The sequence below is a fragment of the Microcaecilia unicolor genome, chromosome 11 (genome assembly GCF_901765095.1).
Source record: "Microcaecilia unicolor chromosome 11, aMicUni1.1, whole genome shotgun sequence".
NCBI classification, from domain to species: Eukaryota; Metazoa; Chordata; class Amphibia; order Gymnophiona; family Siphonopidae; genus Microcaecilia; species Microcaecilia unicolor.
The window spans coordinates 88,294,410-88,321,542 of NC_044041.1; the positions used below are offsets into that span (position 1 = coordinate 88,294,410).

At 49.0% G+C, this 27,133-nt stretch overlaps 1 protein-coding gene across 1 annotated transcript in view; it reads right to left on the bottom strand.

Moving 5' to 3' along the window:
* The window catches only part of UPF1 (UPF1 RNA helicase and ATPase), a 193,461-nt gene that overhangs the window by 151,367 nt on the left and 14,961 nt on the right, over positions 1–27,133 (bottom strand). Inside the window, exon 2 of the mRNA XM_030217505.1 lies at positions 7,805–7,944. Within this exon, the coding sequence (XP_030073365.1) occupies positions 7,805–7,944 (140 nt within the window). The remainder of the gene's footprint in view (positions 1–7,804; positions 7,945–27,133) is intronic.

Consider the following 27,133-nt stretch of genomic DNA (forward strand, 5'->3'; position numbering starts at 1 on the left):
GAAGGCATAAGGCAAGGTCCCTGGAGAGAAGGCAGAAGTCATGGTTCCCGGAGAAGAAGCAAGGCTCAATCTCTAAGGCTCTACTCCCACAGAGAGAGCAAGGCTTGACATGGCCCAAAGGGTCATGGACTACTCAAAAGCCAGAAAGGGGCCCAAGGCAATCAACAAGAATGAGGCGCAATCCCATACCCCATGTGGGAGTGCTGGTCAACTTCCTGCAAGGGAGCAATGTTCACCAAGTCCCAGAAATAGTAAAGATCAACCACCAGGCCCATTCGACTACCACAAAGGGATGACAGCCAAACGAGCCAAAGTGAGACTCAACCTCCAGGGAAAAGGGGCTGAGAGCCACCTGGAGAAGCATCTCCATCTCCCCCCCCCCCTCCCCCCCGAAAACAAGGGCCTCAAACCATGGAGAGGTGGGCTCCCACAACTAAGGAGCCTGCTGCCCAAGGTGCCCCAGCTTAAAGGAAACAAAGCAAGGCTCACCTCCCCAGCCGACATGGCAGAAAACCATAAAGCCCAGTAAGTACCGGGCCCCACAGAGGAAGGTATGCCGGACACCCGGGTAAAAATCAGGCCGTCCAGACAGAGAAGGGAGGGCTCCCCGACTGCCAAAAGGATGCCGTTTGACTCCCAATAGAAATAATCACATAGCACTAGGAGCACACACTCTACATAGATGCCGCCCAGAAAGGAACAGACTACGGTACATCAGTTATGAAGGGCCAGACTAAGCTACCGCTCACCTAGGCTGGGAGGTAGATGGTGAAGAGCAGGAGACAGAATCACTGGACAACCAAGTCCAACCAGACACCCCCCAGCTGAGGGCTGCAACCAAAACCCAAAGTACCGCAATACTGCTTGGCAGGAGGAACAAGGCACCGAGAGAAGTCAAACCTGGGAACAGGCCCCAAGGGGACATTCTGGGAGGTTCAACCAGGCCAACAGCATGACCAGGAACCAAGCTCTCTGAAGGACAGGTGAAGGGGCATCCAAGGAACACCCACAAAAAGTTCAACCACAGAGACCCTCCCCCAAGGGCCACAAAAGCCTATCACCCTCAAGGTCAACAACAGAGAGTGAGAGCCCCAGGGAAACAGAGCTCCACACTAGGGGGTAGAAGGCACAGGGCATCCTGATAGAAAAAGCCCCTGATAAACCTCAAAGGAAAGAAGCAAGAAACAAGCAGACCTCCCTCGAGGAAACTCCAGGACAAGCGAAGCACGGGGTGATAGGGCAGAACAAGTCCTACCAAAGAAGCATCGCACCTCAAAAAGCTTCTTTTTTTTTTTTAAACATACCTCCACTGCTTATCCATGAAACATTCTCATAAGTGCCATAGCACTCTTGCCATTGTTAGCTCTATGAGAGTACAGTGCATTAAAAAAAAAAAAGCCAGCTTCTAAGCGCAGGAAGCACCTCAAACAGGACAGCCCGGGAAACAGGAACCACCAACAGCCCCACTTAACATCGCCAGTCATAGACCAACCGAACCATCAGAGTAGGGCAAAATACCCTGGAGCCACTCTGCGGCACGCCAACCTGATCTGGTGGCCACCTAAGGCAAAGCCGTGGCCTATGCTCCATGAGGGGAGCCTGCAAGATGGTGGACAGAAGCGAAAACTGTGCAGAAGAGTCCACAGCACCACATGGGAAATCCCCTGGCCTAAAGCAGCAGGAGACTGAGCACCCAAATATCATCGTATGCAGCCAGATGAGAGCCAAACAACGCGGGGGTAGCAACGAAAAAGCAGTCAATGGCAGACAATGGCATCAAGGCAGACATAGCCAGTTTAGCATACCAACGTTCAAGCAGCCAGCAGAGGCAGATTCAGAGTAGACAGAAGACAAAATAATACCACCACACTCTGGGAATCTTTTCTTTTCTAGAGGTAGGAGGGAGTCCATTTGCCATGTGTCAGAGACATCACCGGCACATAAGATGACAACAGAGGTGGATGGAGGGGGAGGAGGGACCTGGGATCACGAGGTGTACTCCAACTGATGAACTGAGCCATACTCAACCCCCCATCTCAACTAATCCTGAGGGAACAGGCTAAGAGATTAAGCCAGAGCTGCACAAGATGAGAAAATTAGGTTCTTACCTTGGTAATTTTCTTTCCTTTACTCACAGCAGATAAAGCCATTACGTATGGGTTGTGTCCATCAAGCAGCAGGGGGAGATAGAGAGCACTCAACTTTTCACAGTGCCTCATGGCCAGCCAAGCTCCACTGCCTCTTCAGTATTTGAAGCTTCCAAAGCAGTATGGCAAACCACAATGGGAATAACATGAACTTTCCTCACAGCGAACGATGGCCCCTTAACAAGGGCATGAACTCAAAAGGAGGGAATGAACACATCCTCCTGGAGGGAATAAACTCGTCCTCCCTATTGTATAACTGGAGGGGATACACGCAACCTCCTGGAGGGAATAAACTCATCCTCCAAAACAAACTGGAGGGAATGGACTCATCCTCCTATAAGTGAACATGAATCCTGAAGACTGTTTTCCAACTTTCTCCCAAGGAAGGAACTTCAGGAAACAAGAACAGAACCTGAAACAGATTCACAGCATACAGACAATCATACAGGGAAGGCTCATGGCTTCATCTGCTATGACTAAAGGAAAGAAAATTACCAAGGTAAGAACCTAATTTTCCCTTCCTTGTCATCAAGCAGATGAAGCCATTACGTATGGGATGTAACAAAGCAATCCCTATATAGGGTGGGAACAGGTCACACCACTCGCTAGCACTTGTGCTCCAAAACGCGCATCCCTCCTAGCAGCCACATCCAGCCTGTAATGTCGGGCAAAAGAGAGCTTAGAAGCCCATGTTGCTGCACTGCATATCTCTTGACGAGAGAGTGCTCCAGTTTCAGCCCAAGAGGAAGAAATCGCTCTGGTAGAATGCGCCCTAAAGGCTACAGGCGGAGACCGGCCAGCAAGCAGATAAGCTGAAAAGATAGTTTCTTTGAGCCAGCGGACAATAGTGGCTTTAGGCGCTGGAGACCCTCTGCGAGCACCTGATAGCAAAACAAACAGATGATCAGAGATCCTGAAAGAGATAGTAACTCGCAGATACTGCAGCAGAGTCCTGCGCACATCCAACAGGTGCAACTGCCCAAAAGATTCTGGAAACTCCTCCTTATCAAAGGAGGGCAAGAAAATAGGCTGGTTTAGGTGAAAGGCTGAAACCACCTTAGGCATGAAGGAAGGCACGGTCCGAACCGTGACCCCGGACTCTGAGAATGGCAGAAATGGGTCTCTACAGGACAGCGCCTGGAGCTCTGACACCCGTCTCGCCGAAGTAATGGCCACAAGAAAAACGGTCTTTAGTGTCAAATCTTTCTCCGATGCTCGCCGAAGCGGCTCAAAAGGAGAAGCCTGCAGGGCCTTCAAAACTAGCCCCAGGTTCCAAGCTGGACAGGGTGCTCGCACGGAAGGCCGGAGTCGAAGCACCCAACTAAGAAACCGTGCCACATCTGGATCAGCAGCTAAAGACACGCCTTCAACCTTACCACGAAGGGAGGCCAACGCTGCCACTTGCACCCGCAGGGAATTATAGGCCAAGACTATTTGTACACCATCCTGCAAAAAGTCCAGAATCGGCAAGACAGGAGCCCGCATGGGTGCGATCGCTTTTGAAGCACACCAAGACTCAAACTGGCGCCAAATCCTGGCATAAGCCACGGAAGTGGAACGCTTGCAGGCCTGCAGGAGAGTGGAAATGACTGTGTTTGAATAGCCTTTGTCCCTCAATTGCACCCTCTCACTCGCCATGCCATAAGACCAAAGCGGCAGGCGTCCTCCATGGCTACCGGGCCCTGTGACAACAGGTTCAGTACCAGAGGTAAAGGAAGGGGAGCCTCCACTAGCATCTGTCGGAGGTCTGCATACCACGGCCTCCTGGGCCAATCTGGGGCGATGAGGACCACTTCTCCTGGGTGCAGCCGAATCCGCAGGAGCACGCGCCCTATCAAGGGCCACGGAGGGAACACATATAGTAGGCCCGGAGGCCAGGGCTGAGTCAAGGCATCCAACCCTGCCAAGCGAGGATCTCTCCGTCTGCTGAAGAAGCACGGGACTTTGGCATTTGAACTTGTCGCCATAAGATCCATCACGGGCTTGCCCCATTTGGCACATATCTGCAGGAATACTTCGTCTGCTATTTCACATTCTGCTGGATCGATCTGATGCCTGCTTAGATAATCGGCTTGCACGTTGCTCTGACCTGCAATGTGAGCTGCCGACAGAAATTGAAGATGCAGCTCGGCCCAGTGGCAAATCTGTTCGGCCTGCGCGGCCAGTGCTCTGCACTGAGTGCTGCCTTGTCGATTTTTGTAGGCCACTGCTGTCGTGTTGTCCGACATGACTCTGACAGCCAATCCTTCCAGGGTCACTTGAAAGGCCAGAAGCGCCTGAAACACCGCTTTCAACTCCAGGCGGTTGATGGACCACTCCGACTCCTCGGGTGTCCATAGACCCTGGGCATGCTTCCCCTTGCAATGCATGCCCCAGCCCTTCAGGCTGGCAACTGTCACTACTAGACACCAATCGGGGAGCGCCAGCGGCATTCCTCGCCGCAGCATGCTGTCTGAGAGCCACCACTCCATGCTGAGTCGGGCCGCAGGGAGCCAAGAAAGTCTGCATTGATAATCTTGAGAAACTGGAGACCATCTTTGAAGTAGGGAATACTGTAGAGGTCTCAGGTGCGCTCTCGCCCAGGGCACCACTTCCAATGTGGCTGTCATCGATCCCAGCAGCTGGACAATGTCCCAAGCTTGCGGGCGGGGCATCCTCAGGAGCAGACGGACCTGATTCTGAAGCTTGCACCGCCTTAGCTTGGGTAGGTATACATAGCCCGAGTCTGTGTCGAACCTGGCCCCCAAATATTCTGGAGATTGCGAGGGGATCAGGTGACTTTTGGCCATATTGACGACCCAGCCTAGAGATTGAAGTACTGAGACCACTCTGGCTGTAAGCTTGATAGCTCTCTGTTACAGAGTCTGCTCTGATGAGCCAGTCGTCTAGGTACAGGTGAACCCTGATACCTTCTCGCCTGAGCAAAGCAGCTACTACCACCATTACCTTCGAAAAGGTTCGGGGAGCTGTGGCGTTGAATTCTATTCTGTAGCCATCTCTGATCAGGTCCAGAACCCACCGATCTGAGGAAATATTGGCCCACTCCTCGGCAAAGAGGGAAAGGCATCCTCCGATGACAGGAAGCGAGGAGGGGGCCGGCGCACCATCATTGAGAGGGTCGCCCCTGAACTCCAGGCCTAGAGCCGGTGGCTGCGGAACGCTTGTCCGAGCGAAAGGAGCTCCTCTGCTGAAAAATGGGCACGAGAAGTGAACCCAGCAGCACGCCCCGGGCGGTACCTTCTAGCTTCACGGAAGCGAGGTCTATAAGAGGAGTGGACCGCCTGGCCCCTGGAGGAAGGCCTCGGCCTATCTTCGGGCAAGCGCTGGGGTTTAGGATCTCCCAGGCCTTTAACAATTTTTTTTCCCAACTCCTCACCAAATAGAAGAAGGCCTTGAAAGGGCAACTTCACCAACCTTTGCTTAGAGGCCATGTCAGCTGCCCAATGTCGTAGCCAAATAAGACAGCGAGCCGCCACTGCTACTGCCATTTGTTTAGCCGAAGCTCTGACATAAAGGGCATCAGCCAAAAAGGACAAGGCCGACTCCAGCCGCGGAGCCACATCCGAGAAGGGCTCCGCTCCATCTCTGGGCTGTTCCACTGCCTGTTGCAACCACGCCAGGCATGCTCTAGCAGCATAACAACTGCATGCAGACGCCCGAACAGTAAGACCTGCAATTTCAAAGGACCGTTTAAGTGCTGCTTCCAGCCTACGGTCTTGTATATCCTTCAGGGCAACTCCTCCTTCCACAGGGAGGGTAGTTCTCTTTGTCACCGCAGTGACTAAGGCATCTACTTTAGGCATTGCAAAGCGAGCCAAATGCTCCTCACGCAGAGGGCATAATTGCCCCATAGCCCTGGAAACTTTCAAAGGTCCCTCGGGGTCAGCCCACTGAGCGGAAATAAGCTCTTGGATGGAATCATGCAAAGGAAAGGCTCGAGCAGGCTTTTTGGTACTAGCCATCCTAGGATTCACAGAGGAGGCCATGCCACTGTCAGGCTCTTCAATAGAAAGGACCTGTAGGGCATCTGAAATAAGCGCTGGCAGCTCATCACGGTGGAAAATCCTCACCGCGGAGGGATCATCCAGATCCTGTGGTAATTCTGCACCTGACTCTGGCTCCTCAGACCACGAAGGCCTGCCAGAACTCTCCGAATCCTCACAGCCCAACCACGGGGGGGGGGGGGGGGGGGGGGGGGGGGGGGGCGGGAACAATAGAAGGGGCCTCAGACGACCCTTGAGTGAGAGCTCTTTTCAGCATGTATGCTTTATGCAATAACAACACAAAATCAGGGGAGAAAAACTCGCACTGGGCACCCAGATCCCGTCCGGGGCTAGCCGCTCCCTGAGTAGCCTCAGTTCGAGGTCCTCCCCCCCCCCCCCCCGGGGCTCAGGGCTCTCCGTCTCTACGGAGGCCGCACCATCGGAGAATTCAAAATGGCGTCCGCTGCCAGCTCTGAGCGGGAAGAATCATCGCTCGCCAGTACAGCACAATTTACAGAGCCACGCTGCTGATTTGCGCTTGCCACACCGGGAACAGCGCTTTACATTCTCTGCAGCCATCGCCGAAAACGGCGTGAAAATTCAAAATAGCGGTTTCGCGCCAAAAACGCCCCGATCGCGGGCCCACCCCGGAGGAGTTAGAAAACACTCTTACCTCACCGGACCGAGTATCATAACTCCAGTCCCATAGAAGAATCAAAGGAAAACCTCTGTTCCATTTTTTTTTTTTTTTTTTTAAACACTGAGGAAAGCAGAGGTAATAAGAACTCCGGAGGCTCAGATGAGTGGGAAAGGCAGGGAAAGGCGAACCAATGTGCCTGCATCCACTGAGTGGGAAAGGACAGGGAAAAGCAAGCTATGTCCACATACACGGGCGCATGAGTAAGGCAGGGAAAGGGCTAACCTATGTGCCTTCAAAGTGAAGCTGCTATAGCCTCTAACACCCCGGCTAACAACTGGCAAGCCAGGAGCCACCCCCAGGCAGATTTTTGATGGAGCTCGAAGAAGCTGCAGCCACCCTGCTTGGGGAGATAGAGAATACTGAAGAGGCAGTGGAGCTGGCTGGCCATGTGAAAAGTTGAGTGCTCTCTATCTCCCCCTGCTGGTTGATGGACACAACCCATACGTAATGGCTTCATCTGCTTGATGACAAGGAAATGTCTATCCACCTCCTAAGATAGAGAGAACACACAGGTTGAGGTGGCTGCACATGTCCACATATAGTAAACCTTGAAAGTTCTCATCTCCACCTGCTGGTAGAGGGACATAACCCACTTGTCACTGGATTGATCTGTGGGACACTATGGAAACTGTTAGTGGTTTGGGTCTTGCAGTAGCATAAGAAATCAATCCTATTAGCATTGTAAACTAGAGAGATTAAAAACAGTTTCTGAAACAATATGTACTTCCTAAAGTAAATTACAGTATTTTATACCAATACAAAAAAAATGGTCACACCTTCTTGAGTAGATCTTGGCAACTCATGGATTTTATTATGCATGTTAATTTTGTGTACAGCTTAGAGTAGCAGACAGCACAGGTTGCAAACAAAACAAACGAATGGTGATGCTACTCCACAAGTTATAAGTATATGAGATGTAGTAATTAACAAGGTGCCAACAGGTGCTGGAGATTTATTTTGCATTCATTTCCTACCTGCAAGCATGTAAAGGAAGGTCCTTGGTATAGTAAGTATCTTCTTCATCTTCTTCAAAGTTAAGCTCTGCCAGCAACTGGCTAGCTTTGGCTACATCATCCACTGCTCCATTCTGCAGGACACCATCTGGTCCATTAACCTAACACACAAGAATAAAATCTTGTTTTTCCACAAATTTATGATTGCACAGCTAATAGTTGCCTCTTGAAACAGCTTTTCAATGGAGTGCTACTCAATTTGCTCTGAGAAATTTCACAATAAGTGATACAGAGATCACTGCTTGTAGAAACCCATGTGCTAGCATGCAGGATCACATATCTAAGAGTAATGAGCTAATTTTAATTTAATGGATCCCACATCCAGTCTAACCTGTTCCATTTTACCTAAATCAGACATGTCCATGTTCAGTCTTCGAGGGTGGACAACAGGCCAAATTTTCATGATATTGCTGATGACTATGAATGAAAGATTTGCTTACAATGGAGACAGTGGGCATTCAAATTCATTTGAGATGATATGAAAAGCTGGCCTGTTGACAGATCTTGACTGCAATGAGAAACCCATTCATTTCATGAATAAAGCTCTCCTTCTAAACACCAGTTCAAAAATCTAAAATTTATACCTTAATGGAACACCATTAACAGATCAGACATCAAATCAAAAGACAGCCCCAATGTATCAATGCTGAGACACGCATTCTGTTTAGAACTTCTTGGAGACCACTGTGGGATTAGCACTTTCTCCACAGCCCAAATGCCTTAATGCTCACTAGGCTACGATAAAATGTATAGGTGGTTTAATTTTGGTACTAGCTGTTGGCTGAAACTAAGCAATTCCATATATACTTTAAGATTATTTTCCATTCATAACAGTAAAGAGAATGCAAAAGTAATATTTCAACTGCCATTAACTATACTTAACTTGATTGGCAGTAAAATAAACATCCTTAAAACTAATTTTATATGCATCACCATAGCAACTAAAATAGCCTATTTGCAGCCCTAAAAATGTTCCTGCTCTAGTATGTACTACTACTACTACCACCTATAGTGCTTTTCTATCTTTAGATTCTATAAGGACTGCTGTTCAGACTTAAAGAACAGAGTTAAAAGCACTTAAACAATACATTTGTATCAAGAGTACTGTGTTAAATTGCCATGAGAATAAGTATGTGAAAATACTACTACTACTTGACATTTCTATAGCGCTACTAGGGTTACGCAGCGCTTTACAATTTAACAAAAAAAGGGGGGGGGGGGGCAGTCCCTGCTCAAAGGAGCTTACAATCTAAAGGACGAAATGACAAGCTGGGGTAGTCTAGATTTCTTGAATAGTGGTTAGGTGCCGAAGGCGACATTGAAGAGATGGGCTTTTAGCAGGAATTTGAAGATGAGCAGGGAAGGGGCCTGGCGTATGGGCTCAGGGAGATTATTCCAGGCATGGGGTGAGGCGAGGCAGAAAGGGCGGAGTCGAATTGGCGGTGGTGGAGAAGGGTACTGAAAGGAGGGATTTGCCTTGAGAGCGGAGGTTACGTGTAGGAACGTAAGGGGAGATGACGGTAGGGAGGGGCTGCAGATCGAGTGCATTTGTAGGTTAGGAGGAGAAGCTTGAACTGTATCCGGTACCTGATCGGAAGCCAGTGAAGTGATTTGAGGAGAGGGGAGATGTGAGTATATCGGTCCAGGCGGAAGATAAGATGTGCAGCAGAGTTCTGAACGGACTGAAGGGGGGATAGGTGGCAAAGTGGGAGGCCAGTGAGGAGTAGGTTGCAGTAGTCGAGGCGAGAAGTAATGAGAGAGTGGATGAGAGTACGGGTGGTGTGCTCAGAGAGGAAAGGGCGAATTTTGCTAATGTTGTAAAAGAAGAAGCAACAGGTCTTGGCTATCTGCTGGATATGCGCAGAGAGGGAGGAGTCGAAGATGACACCAAGGTTGCGGGCAGATGAGACGGGGACGATGAGGGTGTTGTCAACTGAGATAGAGAGTGGAGGGAGAGGAGAAGAGGGTTTGGGTGGGAAGACAATAAGTTCGGTCTTGGCCATGTTCAGCTTCAGGTGGCGGTTGGACATCCAGGCAGCAATGTCGGACAAGCAGGCCGATACTTTGGCCTGGGTTTCCGCAGTGATGTCAGGTGTGGAGAGGTAAAGCTGGGTATCATCAGCATAAAGATGGTACTGGAAACCATGAGATGAGATCAGCGAGCCCAGGGAAGAGGTGTAGATTGAAAAAAGAAGGGGTCCAAGTACAGATCCTTGAGGAACTCCAACAGAGAGCGGGATGGGGGTGGAGGAAGAGCCATGAGAGTGTACTCTGAAGGTGCGGTGGGAGAGATAAGAGGAGAACCAGGAGAGGACAGAGCCCTGGAACCCAAAAGAGGACAGTGTGGCGAGAAGTAAGTTGTGATTGACAGTGTCAAAACCAGCAGATAGGTCGAGGAGGATGAGGATGGAGTAGTGACCTTTGGATTTGGCAAGGAACAGGTCATTGCAGACCTTAGATAGTGCCGTTTCTGTCGAGTGTAGGGGGCGAAAGCCGGATTGAAGCGGATCGAGGATGGCATGAGAGGAGAGAAAATCGAGGCAGCAGCTATGAACGGCATTCAAGTATCTTGGAAAGGAAGGGTAGGAGGGAAATGGGGCGGTAGTTGGAGGGACAGGTAGGGTCAAGTGATGATTTTTTGAGCAGAGGTGTGACTACAGCGTGCTTGAAGGTGTCAGGGACAGTTGCAGTGGAGAGAGAGAGGTTGAGGATATGACAGATGGGGGGGGGGGGGGGGGTGACAGTAGGAGAGATGGTGTTAAGTAAGTAGGTGGGGATGGGATCCAAGGAGCAGGTGGTGCATTTCGAGAAGGAAAGAAGATGGGCGGTTTCCTCTTCGGTGATCTCAGGAAAGGAGAAGGAGGCATGGTTAGGTTGGTTGAGGGAGTGGGCTATAGGGTGAAGAGGAGGAGATGGTTTGGTGGTGAATTCGAGGTTGATCTTCTGCACCTAGTCACGGAAGTAGTCAGCCAGTGATTGAGGAGAGAGTGAGGGGGGGGGGTGGGAGCGGAGGGCACTTTGAGGAGGGAGTTGAGGGTGGCGAAGAGACGACGAGGGTTAGAGCTGAGGGAATTAGTCAATTGAGTGTAATAGTCCTGTTTGGCGAGGAATAGGGAGGACTGGAAGGAGGATAGCATGAATTTGTAGTGAATGAAATCAGTATGGGTGCGAGATTTCCTCCAGAGGCGTTCAGCCGATCGGGCGCAGGAACGAAGGTAGCGGGTGCAAGGGGTCAGCCAGGGCTGGGGATTAGTACGCCTAGTGGGTCGGGAGATGGCTAGTGCAAGGGCATCCAGTGCAGAGGAGAGAGTGGCATTGTAAGTGGAGACGGCCTTGTCAACAGACTTGGAGGACAAGATGGAAGGGAGGAGATCAGAGATACTAGAAGATAAAAGTGGGAGGGTCGACAGCCTGGAGATTCCTGGAAGTAGTAGTTAATATAGGGCGGGACTGAGGGGGAGGGTGATGAAGTGTGAAGGTGATCAGGTGATGGTCAGAGAGAGGAAGAGTTGAGGTGCAGAAATTGGAGGGTGAGCAGGTAAAGGAGAGGACGAGATCAAGACAGTGGCCAGATTGGTGAGTAGGGGTGGTGGAGCTCAACTGGAGGTTGAAGGAGGATGTTAGAGTGAGGAACTGAGAAGCGTATGTGTCGGATGGGTTATCGGTGTGTATGTTAAAATTTCCAAGAATGAGGGATGGGGATGAGGGCTCAAGAAAGACAGAGAGCCATGCGTGAAAGTCGGTGAGGAAAGAGGGGAGGGACTTGTTGGGGGGGGGGGGGGGGGGTCGGTATATGACTGCAACTCTGAGTGGCATCGGGTAGAATAGACGGATAGAGTGAAATTCAAAGGATGAGAAGCAGTGAGACTGAGGTAGAAGGTGAGGTTGAAAACTGCAGGAGGGCGAAAGTAGTAACCCGACGCCGCCACCGCGGCCGACTGGGCGGGGAGAATGGGAGAACAGATAACCTCCATGGAATAGGGCAGCGACTGAGGCAGAGTCGTCAGGGGAGAGCCAGGTTTCGGTGAGGGCGAGCAGTTGAAGGGAACGGGAGATGAAGAGATAAAGCTTAAAGAACCTACTTACAATATTTTATCATTTCTAGCATCCATCCAATCACTAACATTGCAAGAGAAAACTCTCTTTCCAACATAAATGCTAGACTATGCTTCAGCAGACTTGCATTATAGGCCAAAGCCACAAAGAAAAATCATCAAAACAACAACAAAAAAAACGCAGCTCAAGAAATCCACACTCTGGTCTTTCCTCCATCTCCAATCATTCTGACACTTGAAATCTACATTCTAGTCTATTACACAGTAAAGTTTTTAACTCTTACTGTATATTTACTTTTATAGCAGCGCTATCATGCGATGTAGCAGGCTGGAAAAAAGGATTTTACAAATGCATTCAGCACAGAGATGCATACCGGAAAACAGGAATACAATGACAGACTTGGTATCTGATGTTTCTTTTGCCACAAATCCCTAGAAAGCAACAAGGGGCCAACTTATTCTAGTCTGCTGCAGAGGAAGGTCCTTAAAGGTTTACAAACACCACAGAGCTTCTTTGTAAAGCAATTTTGTCTTCAGAAAAAGGGTTAAGTTTACATGAAAAAAAAAAAAACTGTCTGCAGGACTTGGATGTCTCTTCTCTTTTATGATGCCCTTCATCAACCAGTAGACATAAGTGTGATGGGGGAAAAACAAGAGAAACTGACTAACAATTTTTTTCTTTTTCAGAATATGGGAATTACAACTTTGTTTCAGATATCTGTATAATTTTAGAAAATCACCCGAGATTCTTAATCAAAAGGTAGCACATGCAAAATCTGAATTCTATTCTGCCACCCCCCCCCCCCCCCCCCCCCCATTATACATTCTGGAAAGGTAAAGGAAGATAATTTTTTCTTTGCACAAATGAGTGCAATCCCTTCCTACCAGCAGACGTATAGCGGGGAGGGAGGCACAAGGAAAGCAGTCGCTCCCCAAATGAATTTCAAAGAAAATGGCACCTATGTACCACAGGCATCGTTACTGGGTTGCATATTTTTCACTCTTTCCCCTGTCCTGTGCAGTCCGGCATCTCTCTCGTCCTCCCTTTCTCCTCCTTGGCAGTTGTTCAGTGTTTCTATAGCTGCTGACAATGTCAGCAAATAAAGCAAACTGCCTCTGGCTTGCCCTGAAGTGCTCCCTCTACTATGTTCCATCTATGCAGGCACTGGACGTCTTGTCAGAAGAAGCAGGACACAGTAGAGAATGCTTCCGGGGCCAGAAATCTGGGAAGGGGAGAGGGACAGAGATGGCCTGGAGGCAAAGGAAGGAAGGAAAGACACGGATGGCGCCAAGGCTGGTGAGCAGACAAGAGGCAGTAGAGGGTAGATGAGAGTTAAGAGGATATGAATGAGGGAGTGAGAGAGGTAATGGGAGTGCTGAAGAGGGAATGAGATAGGAAAAGTCAGTACGTAGATAAGAAATGAAAAGGAGATAAAGGACTAGAAGGTGAGAGAAAAATAAAATGAGTAGATATAAATGAAGAGAAAAATGAGTGTGTTTCGGGGGTGGGGGTGCATACAAAACAAAAGGTCAGTGCCACACAGATGTAGAGAAGGAAAGGCAGGCAAGTGGAGAGAGAATAAATGAAAAGGCCAATCTGGAAAAGAATTTGGGAGATTACAGACACATGGAAAGTGGAAGATGGCCTTGGAACAACCTAATTAAAAAATGTAAATTCCCAGACAACAAAAGGTAGAAAAGAAAAAAAAATCTGCAATACAAGGACTGAGATTGTCTGCTTTGTGAAATGAACATTTTTTTTCTATTTTTAGTTTGCAAAGTACAGGGTACAATACATTTGTTTCTTTTACCAATTTTGCCCTGCATATCAAGTTTAGATTTTTGGGGCGTGTTTGTGTGAGGGGGGGGGCATCTCTTTCAGTTTGCATGTTTTTTTTGTGGTGCCCTATTTTGTATCAGGTTAGGATATGTCCATATTCTACATGTACAACTGAGGTGAAGGATTCTGCTAGCATGTAGTATCTGTGTAAGAATCTGTAACAGTCCAGCTTGTTCCAATTTCCCAGTGGCAGGTATATTGGTGCTCTAGGGTCCAGTGTAATATTTACAGCACTGTCTTTTCATAGATGGATTAGGGCTCCTATGGTGTTTTAAGTTTTTTTGTATAGCTTTGGGTGTCTTTTTGCTGGGTTTTGTGTTATTTAATTAACTATTTGGAGGCAGTCCTATTTGAAAGTAGACTCTGGGGTCAAAAATATAAAAAATGCTCAGAACTAACAGTCTCCATATCCTGTAGTCATCACACAAACAAAAACCCATCTGACTTGAACAAAGCGTCAAGCAGTGGAAGAAGTATGTGTGCTGTTCCTGGTCACAATCTGAATATTTTTACTTGAAGTTAAAGAAGACAGATTGCCTGCTCCCGCAGGTCCCTGGACTTCTGCTAAGTCACACCTCCTGTGGTAACTTCCTGCTTCCTTGTAGGTGGAACACAGCAGAAGCAGCCTGTGTTTATCATTGCCGGCCACAGCAACCACACCCGAGTGACACCATCAGCATTGCCACCTGGTCAACACTGACCAGCACCTACTTTACAAAAGTCTGCTTCCTCTGGCTATACCTCTGATAAGCAGAGTTGCTCCCTGGAACAATCCAGTATGCATCTGCCCAAGTAGCAGAAGGTCCCTTTGTAAAGCACCCATGCCTCATCAACCACTACAGCTGCAATGATAACCAAGCGAGCAAACTACCAAAGAGTGGCTCTCGCTACCCTGGATATACGAGGATTTAGCCATATCACAGGAACCCTGTATGGCTGCCAATCACAAAGTAGAAGAAGGGTGTCACTGACTAAAAGAAAATTATCCAGTAAGACAATTTCTCCTCCTTTCTTAGCATCAGCTCCACTGTTCTGCACAAATGGAACATAGTCTATTGGGCAAAGAAAGACCAGGCTTCAAAGTCCAAGTGGTCTCTTTCCAAGTTGTCCAACCTGTAGTGCTTAGCAAAGGAGTGGAGTGGCAACCAAAGTTACCACCCTGCAAATATCTTCATGAGCCACTGCCCGAGCCCCACACAGGCAATATAGCTTGAGCCCAGGTACAGTGAGCCATGAAGTCATTGAGGCACTGGACAATTCTTGCCGATGTAGGCAGACTCAACAGGTGTTTTGATCCACCTCACAATGGGGGCTGCCTGGCCCTTCTAAAGGCCATGGAAAGCACAAAGAAGTGGACAGAAGAAATTCATTTGTCTCCCTCATGTACTGGAGCAGAATCCTCTGGACATCTGGCTCATGGATCTTCCAATCCCCAGGAGCTGAACCTTCCGCCAAAAAGGAGGTCAAGCAGACCTGATTTAAATGGAATGGAGACATCACTTTCGGTAGAAAGGAGGGGGCCATACACAGGGACCTAAGTCTTCCATGAAGGACAGATTTAGGTTCTGGTAAAATAGTGCCTCCAGCACAGACATTCTATGAGGAGAGGTGATAGCTATCAGAACACTACCCTGATAGTAAGGTTCTTGGTGAAAACAGAGCACAGATGCTCAAATGGAGGGCAACGCACCAGACTGAGGTACCACAAAGGGAAGAAGGGCATAGCAGAGGGCACAGATGAGACACTGCCTTCAGGGAATAAGCCACCTCTCTTGCAAAACTACAGAAATACCCTTCACCTTCCTACAAAAACTGGCTAGAGTTGCTACCTGGACCCTCTGGGAGCTCAAAGCCAGCCTCTGATTCAGACGTAGGTGCAAAACCCCAAAATTATCGGAAATCTGGGCCCTCTATGTAGACAGGAACTGCTCTCCGTATCAGGATTCAAGAACTCTGAGATCATGACACAAACCAGGGACCTAGAGGTCTTCCTGGAGTGCAGCAGCATAGAGGCCAACATGGAGGAGACCTCACGAAACTCCAAAGGTCTCCTCCCAATGGTCAAACTACAAGCCAGAAGGAATCTGGGTAGTACATGGCTACCAGCCCTTGCCGGAGCAAACCCCAGCCCCTGAGCAATAGAAGGGGATCCTCCACCAGGAGGCACCAGAAAACTGCATATCACAGCCTGTGAGGCCAGTCTTGCGCCATCAGCAGGACAAGATAAGGATGATGAGGAATCCCGCGCAAGAAACAGTCTATCGGAGGGAAGATGTAGAGGGCCTCCTCTCACAGTCAAGGTTAAACCAAGGCATCTATCCCCCAGGAGGTCAGCTCCCTCCACCGATTCAAGAGTTAATCCTGGATGCCATCAAGTCAAATTGAGGGGGGCCACGATGATCCAGAATGAACTGAAAGACCTGCTGCCCCAGCTCCCATCTTCATGGATCCAGGAAGGAGCAACAACTTTTGTCTGTATCTTATCCTTGCCCGCAATGTGGACCTGTAGATGGGTCTCTGCTCTCTCCCCCCACCAATGGACTTGGGAAAATCCACAATTCCAGGAATAACATGTATAGAATGTTTGTACGTTTGGGAAGCTTGCCAGGTGCCCTTGGCCGCTGTCGTGGACAGGATGCTGGGCTCGATGGATCCTTGGTCTTTTCCCAGTGTGGCATTACTTATGTACCAACAGAGACACACTGCCTCCAGGACCACTGCCTGACTCCTGGCGCCACCCTACTTGTTTATGAACGTGCTTTTGGTCCATTAGCTACTGTGACCTAAAGCCAGTGGGACCTGCACTTGCTCAACCACCAGTGGGTATAGGATTGTGTGGTTATAGGCCCTTCTATTGTATTTCTTTATAAGATTTGTATCCCACATTAGCCCAAACTCAGGTTCAATGTGGCTTACATTCAATAAAAACATCAAACATATGAAAGTCATATAATTAAACATTTACCAGTTATTTCTTTCTCCCACTTGTGACCTTGTCTACTGTACTTTGTACTATTGTTTGCTTATTAATTACTGTACGCCACATTGAGCCTGCCCATGGGTGGGAATATTGTGGGATATAAATGTCATAAATAAATATTAAGAATAATTATGTGTTTTGTCATGAAGCTAGGCTACAATATTGGTTATATTGAAACATATAAGAGACGGTACAGTTGTGACTCCTTTGTAAATACCTGTGTGATTGTGTCCCTTAGTTTCATATATGTCAATGTCCGTCCGTCCCCCCCCCCCCCCCCCAAAAAAAAAAAAAAATTGGTACTCTTTTCCCTTTATCTTGCTCATTTTTAAATATTGTTAGCCTCTGTATCCTGTTCAAGGAAAAACAGAGGGGAAACAAATATTTTAATCAACAAACAAGTACACCATAGCTGTTGCAGTGTTGGACATTATTCTGACAATTTCCCCCCCTCGAGGAGCAGCTGAAACTCCTGCAGAGCTAGGTGGACCACCCGGGACTCCAGGCAATTTATGGACAAGGACAATTTCTGGCGTGACCAGATGCCCTGAGCTCCCTGACCCTGACAGCAGGCTCCCCAACCAAGGAGACCTGCATTCATGAGGATCCAATACTCACTGCGGGGAATCCACTTAACAGCTGAACCAGCCTGTCCCGCTAGTCTACACTGAGCTGCACCTTGGCACCAGAGGTCAATGGAAGACCTGCGAGACCAATGCCCATCAGGACAACAGAGCCTGCTGCAGAGGGCGCATATGAGCCCTTGCTCAAGCACCATCTCCAGCCTAGTAGAAACGAAGCCCAAGAGCTGCAAGTAATCCCGAACCATGGGATCCGGGAGATTGCACAACCAGTGCAATTGCAGCCAAATGTCTCTGCCTGCTCCTCCAGAGGAAAAACCATCCCTCTAATTGTGTCAGACCAGACTCCTCTTGGGCCAATTCACTACCCAGTCCAGGGATTCCCATAGGAAAATGACCTGTAAGGTAGCCAAACTGGCCTCTGAAGCCAGGTCAGTCTGAATCAGTCAGTTATCCAGGCGGGAATGAATTCAAAATACAGAAGCAATGACTGAGTAAAACGCTTCCATCTGGAAGCGCTAGACTCGCAGACAAGCATCTACTCCCTTGATGTCCAGGATGGGGTGAAAGGAAACATGCTTTTTCAGTACCATGAAATAGATGGAGTATCTGTCCAGGCTGCGTACCGCCAGCAGAACAGGTTCCACTGCTCATATATCACAGAGATACAGAAGGGTAATAGCAACAGCCTGACGCTTTAGAGCCAAGCTGCAGGGAGATGACATGAAGGTACTAGAACTGGACAGGCGCACTCCATGGAGTACCCCTCTCGACCACCTCGTTGCAGAAGAGAGTCTGCCTCCCACCAGAAACAATGAGGGGCTCGGCGCACCCTCATTAGGCAGGCGAGCAGTTGAGGATCCACCTGAGGGACCTGAAGGTTCAGCTTGCATGGGGCCCTGAAAGGACCCCTGCTTTAAGTACTTAATCTGCCCCTGTCTGGGCTGGACACCAAGCTGACTTGAAGCAGCCCACTCCCATGCTGTGCACCCTTGCCTCAGCTCAGGGAGATGGACAGTCACACCTCCTCCACATCCTTCATCAACTTCTCGAAGTCATCAAAGAGCAAATGTCCTCTAAAGGGTGGCAGACTCAAAAGCTTCTTGGAAACTGCATTCACATCCAGTGGCAATTACACAACCCACAGTGATCCTCGATGCTGACACTGATTGGGAAGCCACACAGGACATCCCACTCCAAGTGAGAAATCTCCGGGGTCCCCTACAAAAGCTGAAACCAATGCAGCATGGAGCTGTGTGCCACAAATAGCAGCCCGAATGCTGGGGCCCCACCAAAAATGCCAGGTGCAGCTGCTGTTCTACATTCCTTTCAGACCTTCCTAACGGCCAAGCCCCCTTGGACAGGTACAGTCATCGCCTTCATGACTGCCGTAACTAGGATGTCCACCTTCAGGAAGGCTCAGCATTTCTCAACCTCTTCAGCGAAGGCACAGAGATGATCAAGAGCCCTGGTCACCCCGTGGACTATCCAGGGATTCCCACTCCATTATTATAATGCAGATGAGGGCCTTAAGGAGTGGGAAATACTTTAGGTTCCCCACAAGCCTGCTGCGGAACACTTAAGCATAGTCAAAGTCCCCATGACATTGTCCAAGAGATAAGACAACTCCTCATGACAAAAGAGCTAGAAACCCATGGGACAGCTCTTCTACAGGCTCCAGACAGGTAGGGTCCTCGGAACCAGTCTATAGGGGCCTTGGAGCCCGAGAGAAACTGAGTCCTACTCTGCTCCCTCCTAAAAACCCAGACTCTCTGGAATAACCAGATCCATTCTATGGCACCATGACCCCCAAATGGGGCCCACGCTGATCCCCTTGGGGCTCCAAGGGGCCACCCACCGAGGATGGGGTTAGAGTTAGGGCTAGGATTACGTACCAAGAGGAGATCTGAGCATGGCCTGCATAACCATCTGGGTCAAGCTCTGGAGCAAAAAAACTACTGGGACCTCTAGAAACACAAAAAAATGCCGGCAAAGACCATATCGCCTAACCAGTCTGCCCATTCATGCCATCTACTCCTCCCCCGCAGAGGGACCCGGGATGGGACGGATTGAAAAAAAAAAAAAACAGGGATTTATTCTTCCTGTGAGTGAACTGAGAGAGAAGGGAGGATCCTAACTGCCAATGTGCACATTGTCAGAGAAAAGTATCCATTTCAGCTTAAGGGGGAGGGAAAGAGAGAGACTGAATGAGGGAGCCACATTTACACATTGTAACATTAATCCAGTATCTCTGCTCTGCAGACCATTCAGCTTGTGTCAGCCAGCAAAGCCCTACCACGTGGTCAACACGATAGGGCTTGCCCAACTGCCTTAGTCTACCTAGGCCCGGGGCTCCAGCCTATCATCCCCAGCTTTCTCTGGGTACGCCTAGAGGAAACTCCCTTACTTAGGTCTTTACTATAGCAATAGCCCAAGACATAGACACATTGAATTTTTTTTTCTGCATATGTACTGTTGATGAAAGCACTTTTGGAAAGCCCAGGAGTTGCAGGGGGAGCCCATAGGGCACACCTCCAAACAGGGTGAACAGGCAAGGCCCCACAGGACTGAGACAAAGCCTCACACAGTGGCACTAAGAAGTGTGACGGGGCTGCAGAGGCAAGCTTCGAGTTAAATCAGGTAGTCCTGAGACTGTGACCTGGGAGCAGCCATTAGGCTCGATCACACTGTGAGGCAGCGGCCAGCAGAGTGAGGACCTAGGCCAGGGACAAGAGCACAGTCAGCATGATACCACCTGCTGAAGGTAGAGAAAAATACTCCATTGTTCCAGGGAGCACCTCTGCTTATGCTGCTTTAATGTTTTATGCCACCATTTAGGAATAGAAGTAGCAGCCCAGTGGTTTAGGTGCAGTGGACTAATCCTGGGGAACTGGGTTCAATTCCCACTACAGCTCCTGTGACTCTGGGCAAGTCACTTAACACAAATAAGTACCTGTATATACCATGTAAACTGCTTTGAATGTAGTTGATATACCACCTTTCAGTAGTTTTTGCAAGTCCCATTTCCCTTTCAAAGAAAAAAATCTTTTATCTGCAATTTGTATTCAGCATCAATTGGAAAAAAAATGGAGGTCCTATTTCTAAACCGTAGTTTCAGTTTACCAAATCAAACTGTTAAAGACAAAAAGCACTACTCAACTTTTATTTAACAAAATCTCTTCGAGGTTGTAGGCAACAACAAAACAGACATTAAACTAGTGCTTATGAAAGAAGGGCAGCTGTGTTCACCAGCAGCATAAAGTAACACACTCAAAAGGAGGGCAAACACCCACTCTGGCTATTATGAGAGGTGTGAAAGGCAACAGGAGTCTAATGATGCAAATTAAAATGTATATTTTTCAAGAGTTCATAATGCTTCTATAATCCATTCTACTACATGCAGAGAACAATTGTGTTTAAATAATATCATCACCACATATTAAACAATTCTAACAATTGTGTTTAAATAGTAATATTAACACATATTTACCAATTCTAAAAGCTGCAATGTAAGAATAAAACGTAAAATTTTACTGGGCTTGTAATAAAGACAATGTATGGAATCTATGACATCCACAGGAAAATTAGGTTCTTACCTTGATAATTTTCTTTCCTTTAGTCACAGCAGATGAATCCATTAACTGATGGGTTATATCCGCTTACCAGCAGGTGGAGATAGAGAACACTGAAAACACATGGTGTTCCTGGACGCCCAGCCGCCTCTGCCCAGTATATGAAATTTCCAAAGCAGAGTGAATAAGAAAGGCAAAATAACATAAAAACTTTCCTCACAGAGAACAAACGCCCCAGAACCGGAGCAATAACCAAACAAAGGAGGGACGTTATCAACCTCCTGCAATAAAAAAAGCATGTAGTAACTCTGATAGCTTATCTTCAAGTAATCCTGATGAGGCACAATGTCTGTATGCAACATCTGTACAAAAACTAAAGTCAGACATGGAGGGATCATGGATTCATCTGCTGTGACTAAAGGAAAGAAAATTATCAAGGTAAGAACCTAATTTTCCCTTCCTTGTCATCAACAGCAGATGAATCCATTAACTGATGGGATATACTAAAGCACTCCCTAAGTAGGGTGGGAACAGGCAACTCCGCGAGCAAGCACTTGCGCTCCAAAATGCACATCCTGCCACGCTGCCACATTCAGCCTGTAATGCCCCACAAAAGAGAGCTGAGAAGCTCAGGTAAGCCGCACGACAGATCTCTTGAAGAGAAAATACATCCGTTTCAGCCCACGAAGAGGACACTGCCCTCGCAGAGTGCGCTTTAAACGCTTCAGGCGGCGACCGCCCTGAAAGCAGAAAAAAATGAGTTCCTTAAGCCAGCGGGCTATAGTGACCTTAGATGCCGGAAACCCCCGTCGGGGACCTGCCAACAGAACAAATAAATGATCAGAATTCCTAAACTCATTTGACATCTGCAGATACTGCCACAGAGCCCTGCGGATATCCAAAAGGCACAGTTACCCAAAGGAGTCCGGAAACTCCTTACAAAAGGAAGGAAGAAAAATGGGCTAGTTCAGGTGAAAAGCTGAAACAACCTTAGGCAGAAAGGAAGGCACCGTACGAAGTTACCCCGGATTCCGAGAACTGTAGAAAAGGATCCCGACAGGAAAGAGCCTGAAACTCAGATAATCTTCTTGCCGACGTCATTGTCACTAAAAAAAAACTGTCTTGAGAGACACATCCTTCTCAGAAGCCCGTTGCCATTTAAGGGACTCAAACGTAGATCGCTGGAGCGCCTTCAACACAAGCCCCAGGTTCCAAGCCGGACAGGGCGACCGCAAAGGAGGACGGAGACGAAGCGCCCCTTTGAGAAATCGGACAATATCCGGAAGAGCAGCAAGGGACAAGCTGGAGACTTTCCCCCGGAAGCAGACCAACACTGCCACTTGACCTCGAAGGGAATTGTAGGCCAGGCCCTTTTGTAGCCCGTCCTGCAACAAACCAAGCAAAAGCGAGACTGTCGCCAGAGTCGGCAAGATAGACTTTGTAGTACACCATGCATCAAAAGTGCGCCAGATCCAAGCATAAGTCGCAGAGGTAGACCGCGTGCGAGCCTGCAAGAGCGTGGCAATGACCTTATTAGAATAGCCATTGTCCCTCAATTACGCCCTCAAGAGCCAGGCCGTAAGACCAAAGCGGCAAGAATCTTCCATAGTCACCGGACCCTAAACTAACAAGTTCGGAACCCGAGGCAAAGGAAGAGGCACGTCCACCAGCTTTCGCCAGAGATCCGCGTACCACGGACGCCTTTGCCAAACCGGGGCGATGAGAATCACCAATCCTCGGTGCAGGCGAATCCGAAGTAGTACTTGCCCTATCAAGGGCCAAGGAGGGAACACATACAGGAGGCCCGAGAGCCAAGGTTGAGCCAGGGCATCCAACCCCGCCGAGCGAGGATCTCTCCTGCTGAAAAAGCGAGGGACTTTGGCATTTACGCTTGACGCCATGATGTCCAAGCCTGAAGTCCCCCATTTGGAACAAAAATGAAGAAAAACTTCTTCTGCCAGTTCCCATTCTGCCGGGTCGATTTGATGTCTGCTGAGGAAATCGGCTACTACGTTGCTCTGACCGGATATGTGAGCCGTGGACAGCAGCTCTAGGTGGCACTCGGCCCAGTCGCAGATTTGAGACACCTCCGCAGCCAGGGCCCTGCACAGTGCCGCCCTGACGACTGATGTGGGCCACCGCTGTCGTGTTGTCCGACAGAACTCGGACAGGAAGACCCTTCAGCGTCCTGTGGAAGGCCAGCAGAGCCTGGAATATCGCTCTCAGTTCCAAGCGATTGATGGACCATCCCGTTTCCGCGGTGGACCACAGACCCTGAGCAAAGCGTCCCCAGCAATGAGCTCCCCAGCCCGAAAGGCTGGCATCCATTATCACCAGACACCCTGAAGCCATGTTGAACCGGATCCCCAAATACTCGAGAGAATGAGAGGGGGTCAGTTGACTTTTGAGCATATTGACTACCCAGCCCAGAGTCTGAAGAACTGTAACAATTCTGGCTGTGGCAAGTCGGCTTTTGTCTGCCGAATCCGCTCTGATGAGCCAGTCGTCGAGATAAGGGTGAACTCTGATACCCTCTTGCCTGAGAAAGGCAGCCACCACTACCATCACCGTGGAAAAGGTCCGAGGGGCAGTTGCCAGGCCAAAAGGTAAGGTGTGAAACTGGAAATGTTGGCTCAATACCGCAAATCGGAGAAACCGCTGATGCGGCGGCCAGATGGGAATATGCAAATACACTTCCTTGAGGTCCAGAGACGTGACGGAGCGCAGGGTTTCCATACGGAAGTGTCGCACTCCTAAGGCCTCGTTGACGTAAGTCAAGGATAGGTCTGAATGATCTTCGAGGCACCACAAAATAGATGGAGTAGCGACTGCAGCCGCGTTCGGCGTGAGGAACCGGAACCACCGCTCTGAGCTTCAGCAACACCTGCAAGGTCTTGTTTACTGCCGCCCGCACCGCATCGGGACTCCAAAAAACGAGTCTCCCACCGGGGCAGCGAATTCTAGTCTGTAGCCTTCTCTGATCAGGTCCAGAACCCACTGATCCGAAGTAATCTCGGTCCACTCCTCGAGAAAGAGAGAGACACGACCCCCTACTGCAGAAACCGATGAGTGGACCAGCACCCCATCACTGTGAAGGACGCCCCTGAACTCCTGGACGTTGCCCAGACACTGCAGCACGTTTGTCCAAACGAAAGGAGTAACTCTGCTGGAAACGGGTACGTTGACCAAACTCCACAGAGCACCCCGGGTGATACCTGCGAGTTCGCGAAAACGTGGCCTGGAAGAGGAGGGAAAAGAAGGACTTTTGGAAGAAGGCCTCGGCCTATCCTCAGGCAACCGTTGGGACAAGAGTCCCCTAGGTCCTTAACAATCTTCTCCAAATCCTCCCCAAATAAAAGAAGGCCCTGAAAGGGTAACCTCACCAGCCTTTGTTTAGAGGCCATGTTAGCCGCACAATGCCAGAGCCAAAGAAGGCGGCGGGCAGCAACCGCCACAGACATCTGCTGAGCTGAAGCTCTGACCAGATCATAAAGGGCATCAACCAAAAAAGAGGGCAGACTCCATACGCGAGCCGACCTCAGCGAGGGAACCCACTCCATCGGCGGGCTGCTCAACCGCCTGCTGCAACCAGGAAAAGCAGGCCCGGGCTGCATAGGAACTGCAAATAGCCGCCCATAAGGACAGGCCCGAAATTTCAAAGGACTGCTTTAGCGCGGATTCCAGCCGCCGGTCCTGCATATCTTTCAAAGCGACCCCTCCCTCCACTGGGAGAGTAGTCTTTTTAGTCACAGCCGTGACTAACGCATCCACTTTAGGCATCCCAAAGAGGGCCAACTGAATTTCACTCAGAGGATAAAGGTGACACATAGCCCTGCCACCTTCAAGGGACCATCAAGGTCAGACCACTGAGCTGAAATAAGCTCTTGGATGGAAGCATGCACGGGAAAAGCCAGAGAAGGCTTCTTAGTACTAGCCATCCGAGGATTACTAGAAGAGGCAACGCCCTCGTCAGGATTTTCAATACAAAGGGCCTGTAAGACATCAGAAATGAGAGCTGGCAGCTCGTCGCGGTGGAAAATCCGAACCGCTTTAGGGTCATCCAACTCCTGTGGCAAGCAGCCACCCTCATCTGGATTATCAGTCCATGAGGGCCTGCCAGACCCCTGACTCCCCGAAACTAGACCACGGGGGAGAACAGGGTGAAGAGTCCCCCTCAGACGGGGTATTCACTCGTCTACGCTTAGCATCAGCCAAAAGCTCGGGGGAAGAAATAAAGTCTCCAGCAGACGCTGGGCTATCAAGAACTGGAGGCAACCCAGTCCGAAAGGAATTGTCAGGAGCCTCAGGCAGTGCTCTTTTTAACATAAAAGCCTTATGCATCAGTAGCACAAATTCAGGGGAGAAAAACTCACCCTGCTCATCCGCCCCCACATTGGGGGAAGGTAAGGCAATAGCTCTTCTAGAAACCTCAAAACGAGGCGTCCCCCTGCACTCAGACCCCTCCGCAACCGCGAGGGTCGAGTCACGCGGCATCTCCAAGATGGTGCCCGCTGCCAACTCTGTCGGGCGGGAAAAATTATCGCCCGCCATGCTCGTGTCCGCATTAGCATCAAGGCAGCATGTGCTGCAAAGCCCCGCTGCTGATCTGTGTTTCCCACAGTGGGAGCAGCGCTTAACCCCTTCAGCAGCCATCAAATACAGAAAACAAAACGGCGCCTTCGCGCCAAAACTTACCCCGCACAGACCGCTGTCAGCAGGAACCTCTCCGGAGGAGCTGGGCACTACTCTCACCTCAGGAGACCGAGTCAAACGAACTTCGGTCAAGCTGCACCAAACCAGGAGCTCTGGAAAAAGCCTCTCTTTTTTATTTTTTACTGTGAGGAAAGTTAGAGGCAGGCAGCCACAGAGGAACTCCAGGAGGAGGGGGAATGGGGTAAGGCAGGGACAGGGAAAACCAAGTATGCCTTTAAAGTGGGCACCACCAGCCACAACACCCCCTGCTCTACTGGCAAAGCACAGGAGCCACCCCAGGCAGAAATCCAGGAGCTGAGAAGCGACGTCCACACCTGCTGGGAGATAGAGTTATACTGAAGGCACAGGGGGTTGGGCGTCCTAGAACACCGTGTGCTTTCAGTGTTCTCTATCTCCACCTGCTGGTAGGCAGATACAACCCATCAGTTAATGGATTCATCTGCTGTTGATGACAAGGAAAGGGGCATATGTGGGCCTATGCTCAAGGCATCACTGCCAAAGAACCTAACAGTTGAAGACTGTGCAGTCTAAAGATTCCCCCCGGCATGGGACTGGGGCTCGAAAATGGGACTCTCCACGGAGTCCTTCCAGAGGAATACATCTGGGATCACAGACTCCACTGGCTCTATGCGGTAGAGAGTTTTATGAAGCAGAAAATGCTTTGGGAGCCCTATGAAACACACGAGGATAGGGTCTCCCTCCGACAGCTCAATCAAAGGGCCCCTAGAAAGCCCTAAGGCAGGGGTTCTCAATGTTGGTCCTCAAGAGTTGCAACCCAGTTGGGATTTTAGGATTCCCCCAATGAATATGCATGACATCTATTTGCATGAACTGCCTCCATTTTACGCAAAAAGCCTCAAAATTTATGATTTTATATTTAAATCTTTTTATTAATGTATAAAAAGGAATATTCTATGCAACTACTGTTTTCTATTTGTAGATTTATAAACAATAAGCAACTACAATAACCCTCCCTCCTCACCACCACCCTCTATCTTTCCAACCCCAACAACAGATGACTTCTACTACCCCAAGGAACCCTAAACATTCTGTTAAAACCTCCAGGGGTACAAAATACAACCTGTTCTATATGCCCTTCGAAGCACTATTATGATTTTTTAATCTGCGGATGAATAATAATTCATCATCAATCTCAGGATTCAGTCTAGCTCTCCTGTCTTCCACAGTCCTTCCTGCAACAGAAAATGTCTTCTCAGAAGATGTGCTAGTAGCAGGAATGCACAGGATCCCCATGCAAATTTTGCCAGTTCCAGTCAACACTTTTTGCTTGTTTTACCAAAAAATGAAAACATCGTCTGTATCACTCGAACATAAATAGCTGTCCAATTCATAAAACAGCCTTCAAAGTAGAGAATTACTTGGGGACAAAGTTTGTCCCTGTGTCATTCTCTAGACCCGGGGCAACATAATTTGATTAGAGGCAGATCTTGTCAAACAAATCTAATTTCTTTGACTGGGTGATCAGAGTTGGATTGAAACAACATGGTTTTAGATCAAGAAGTAGTACTGAATCATTGCTTCTTGTTCT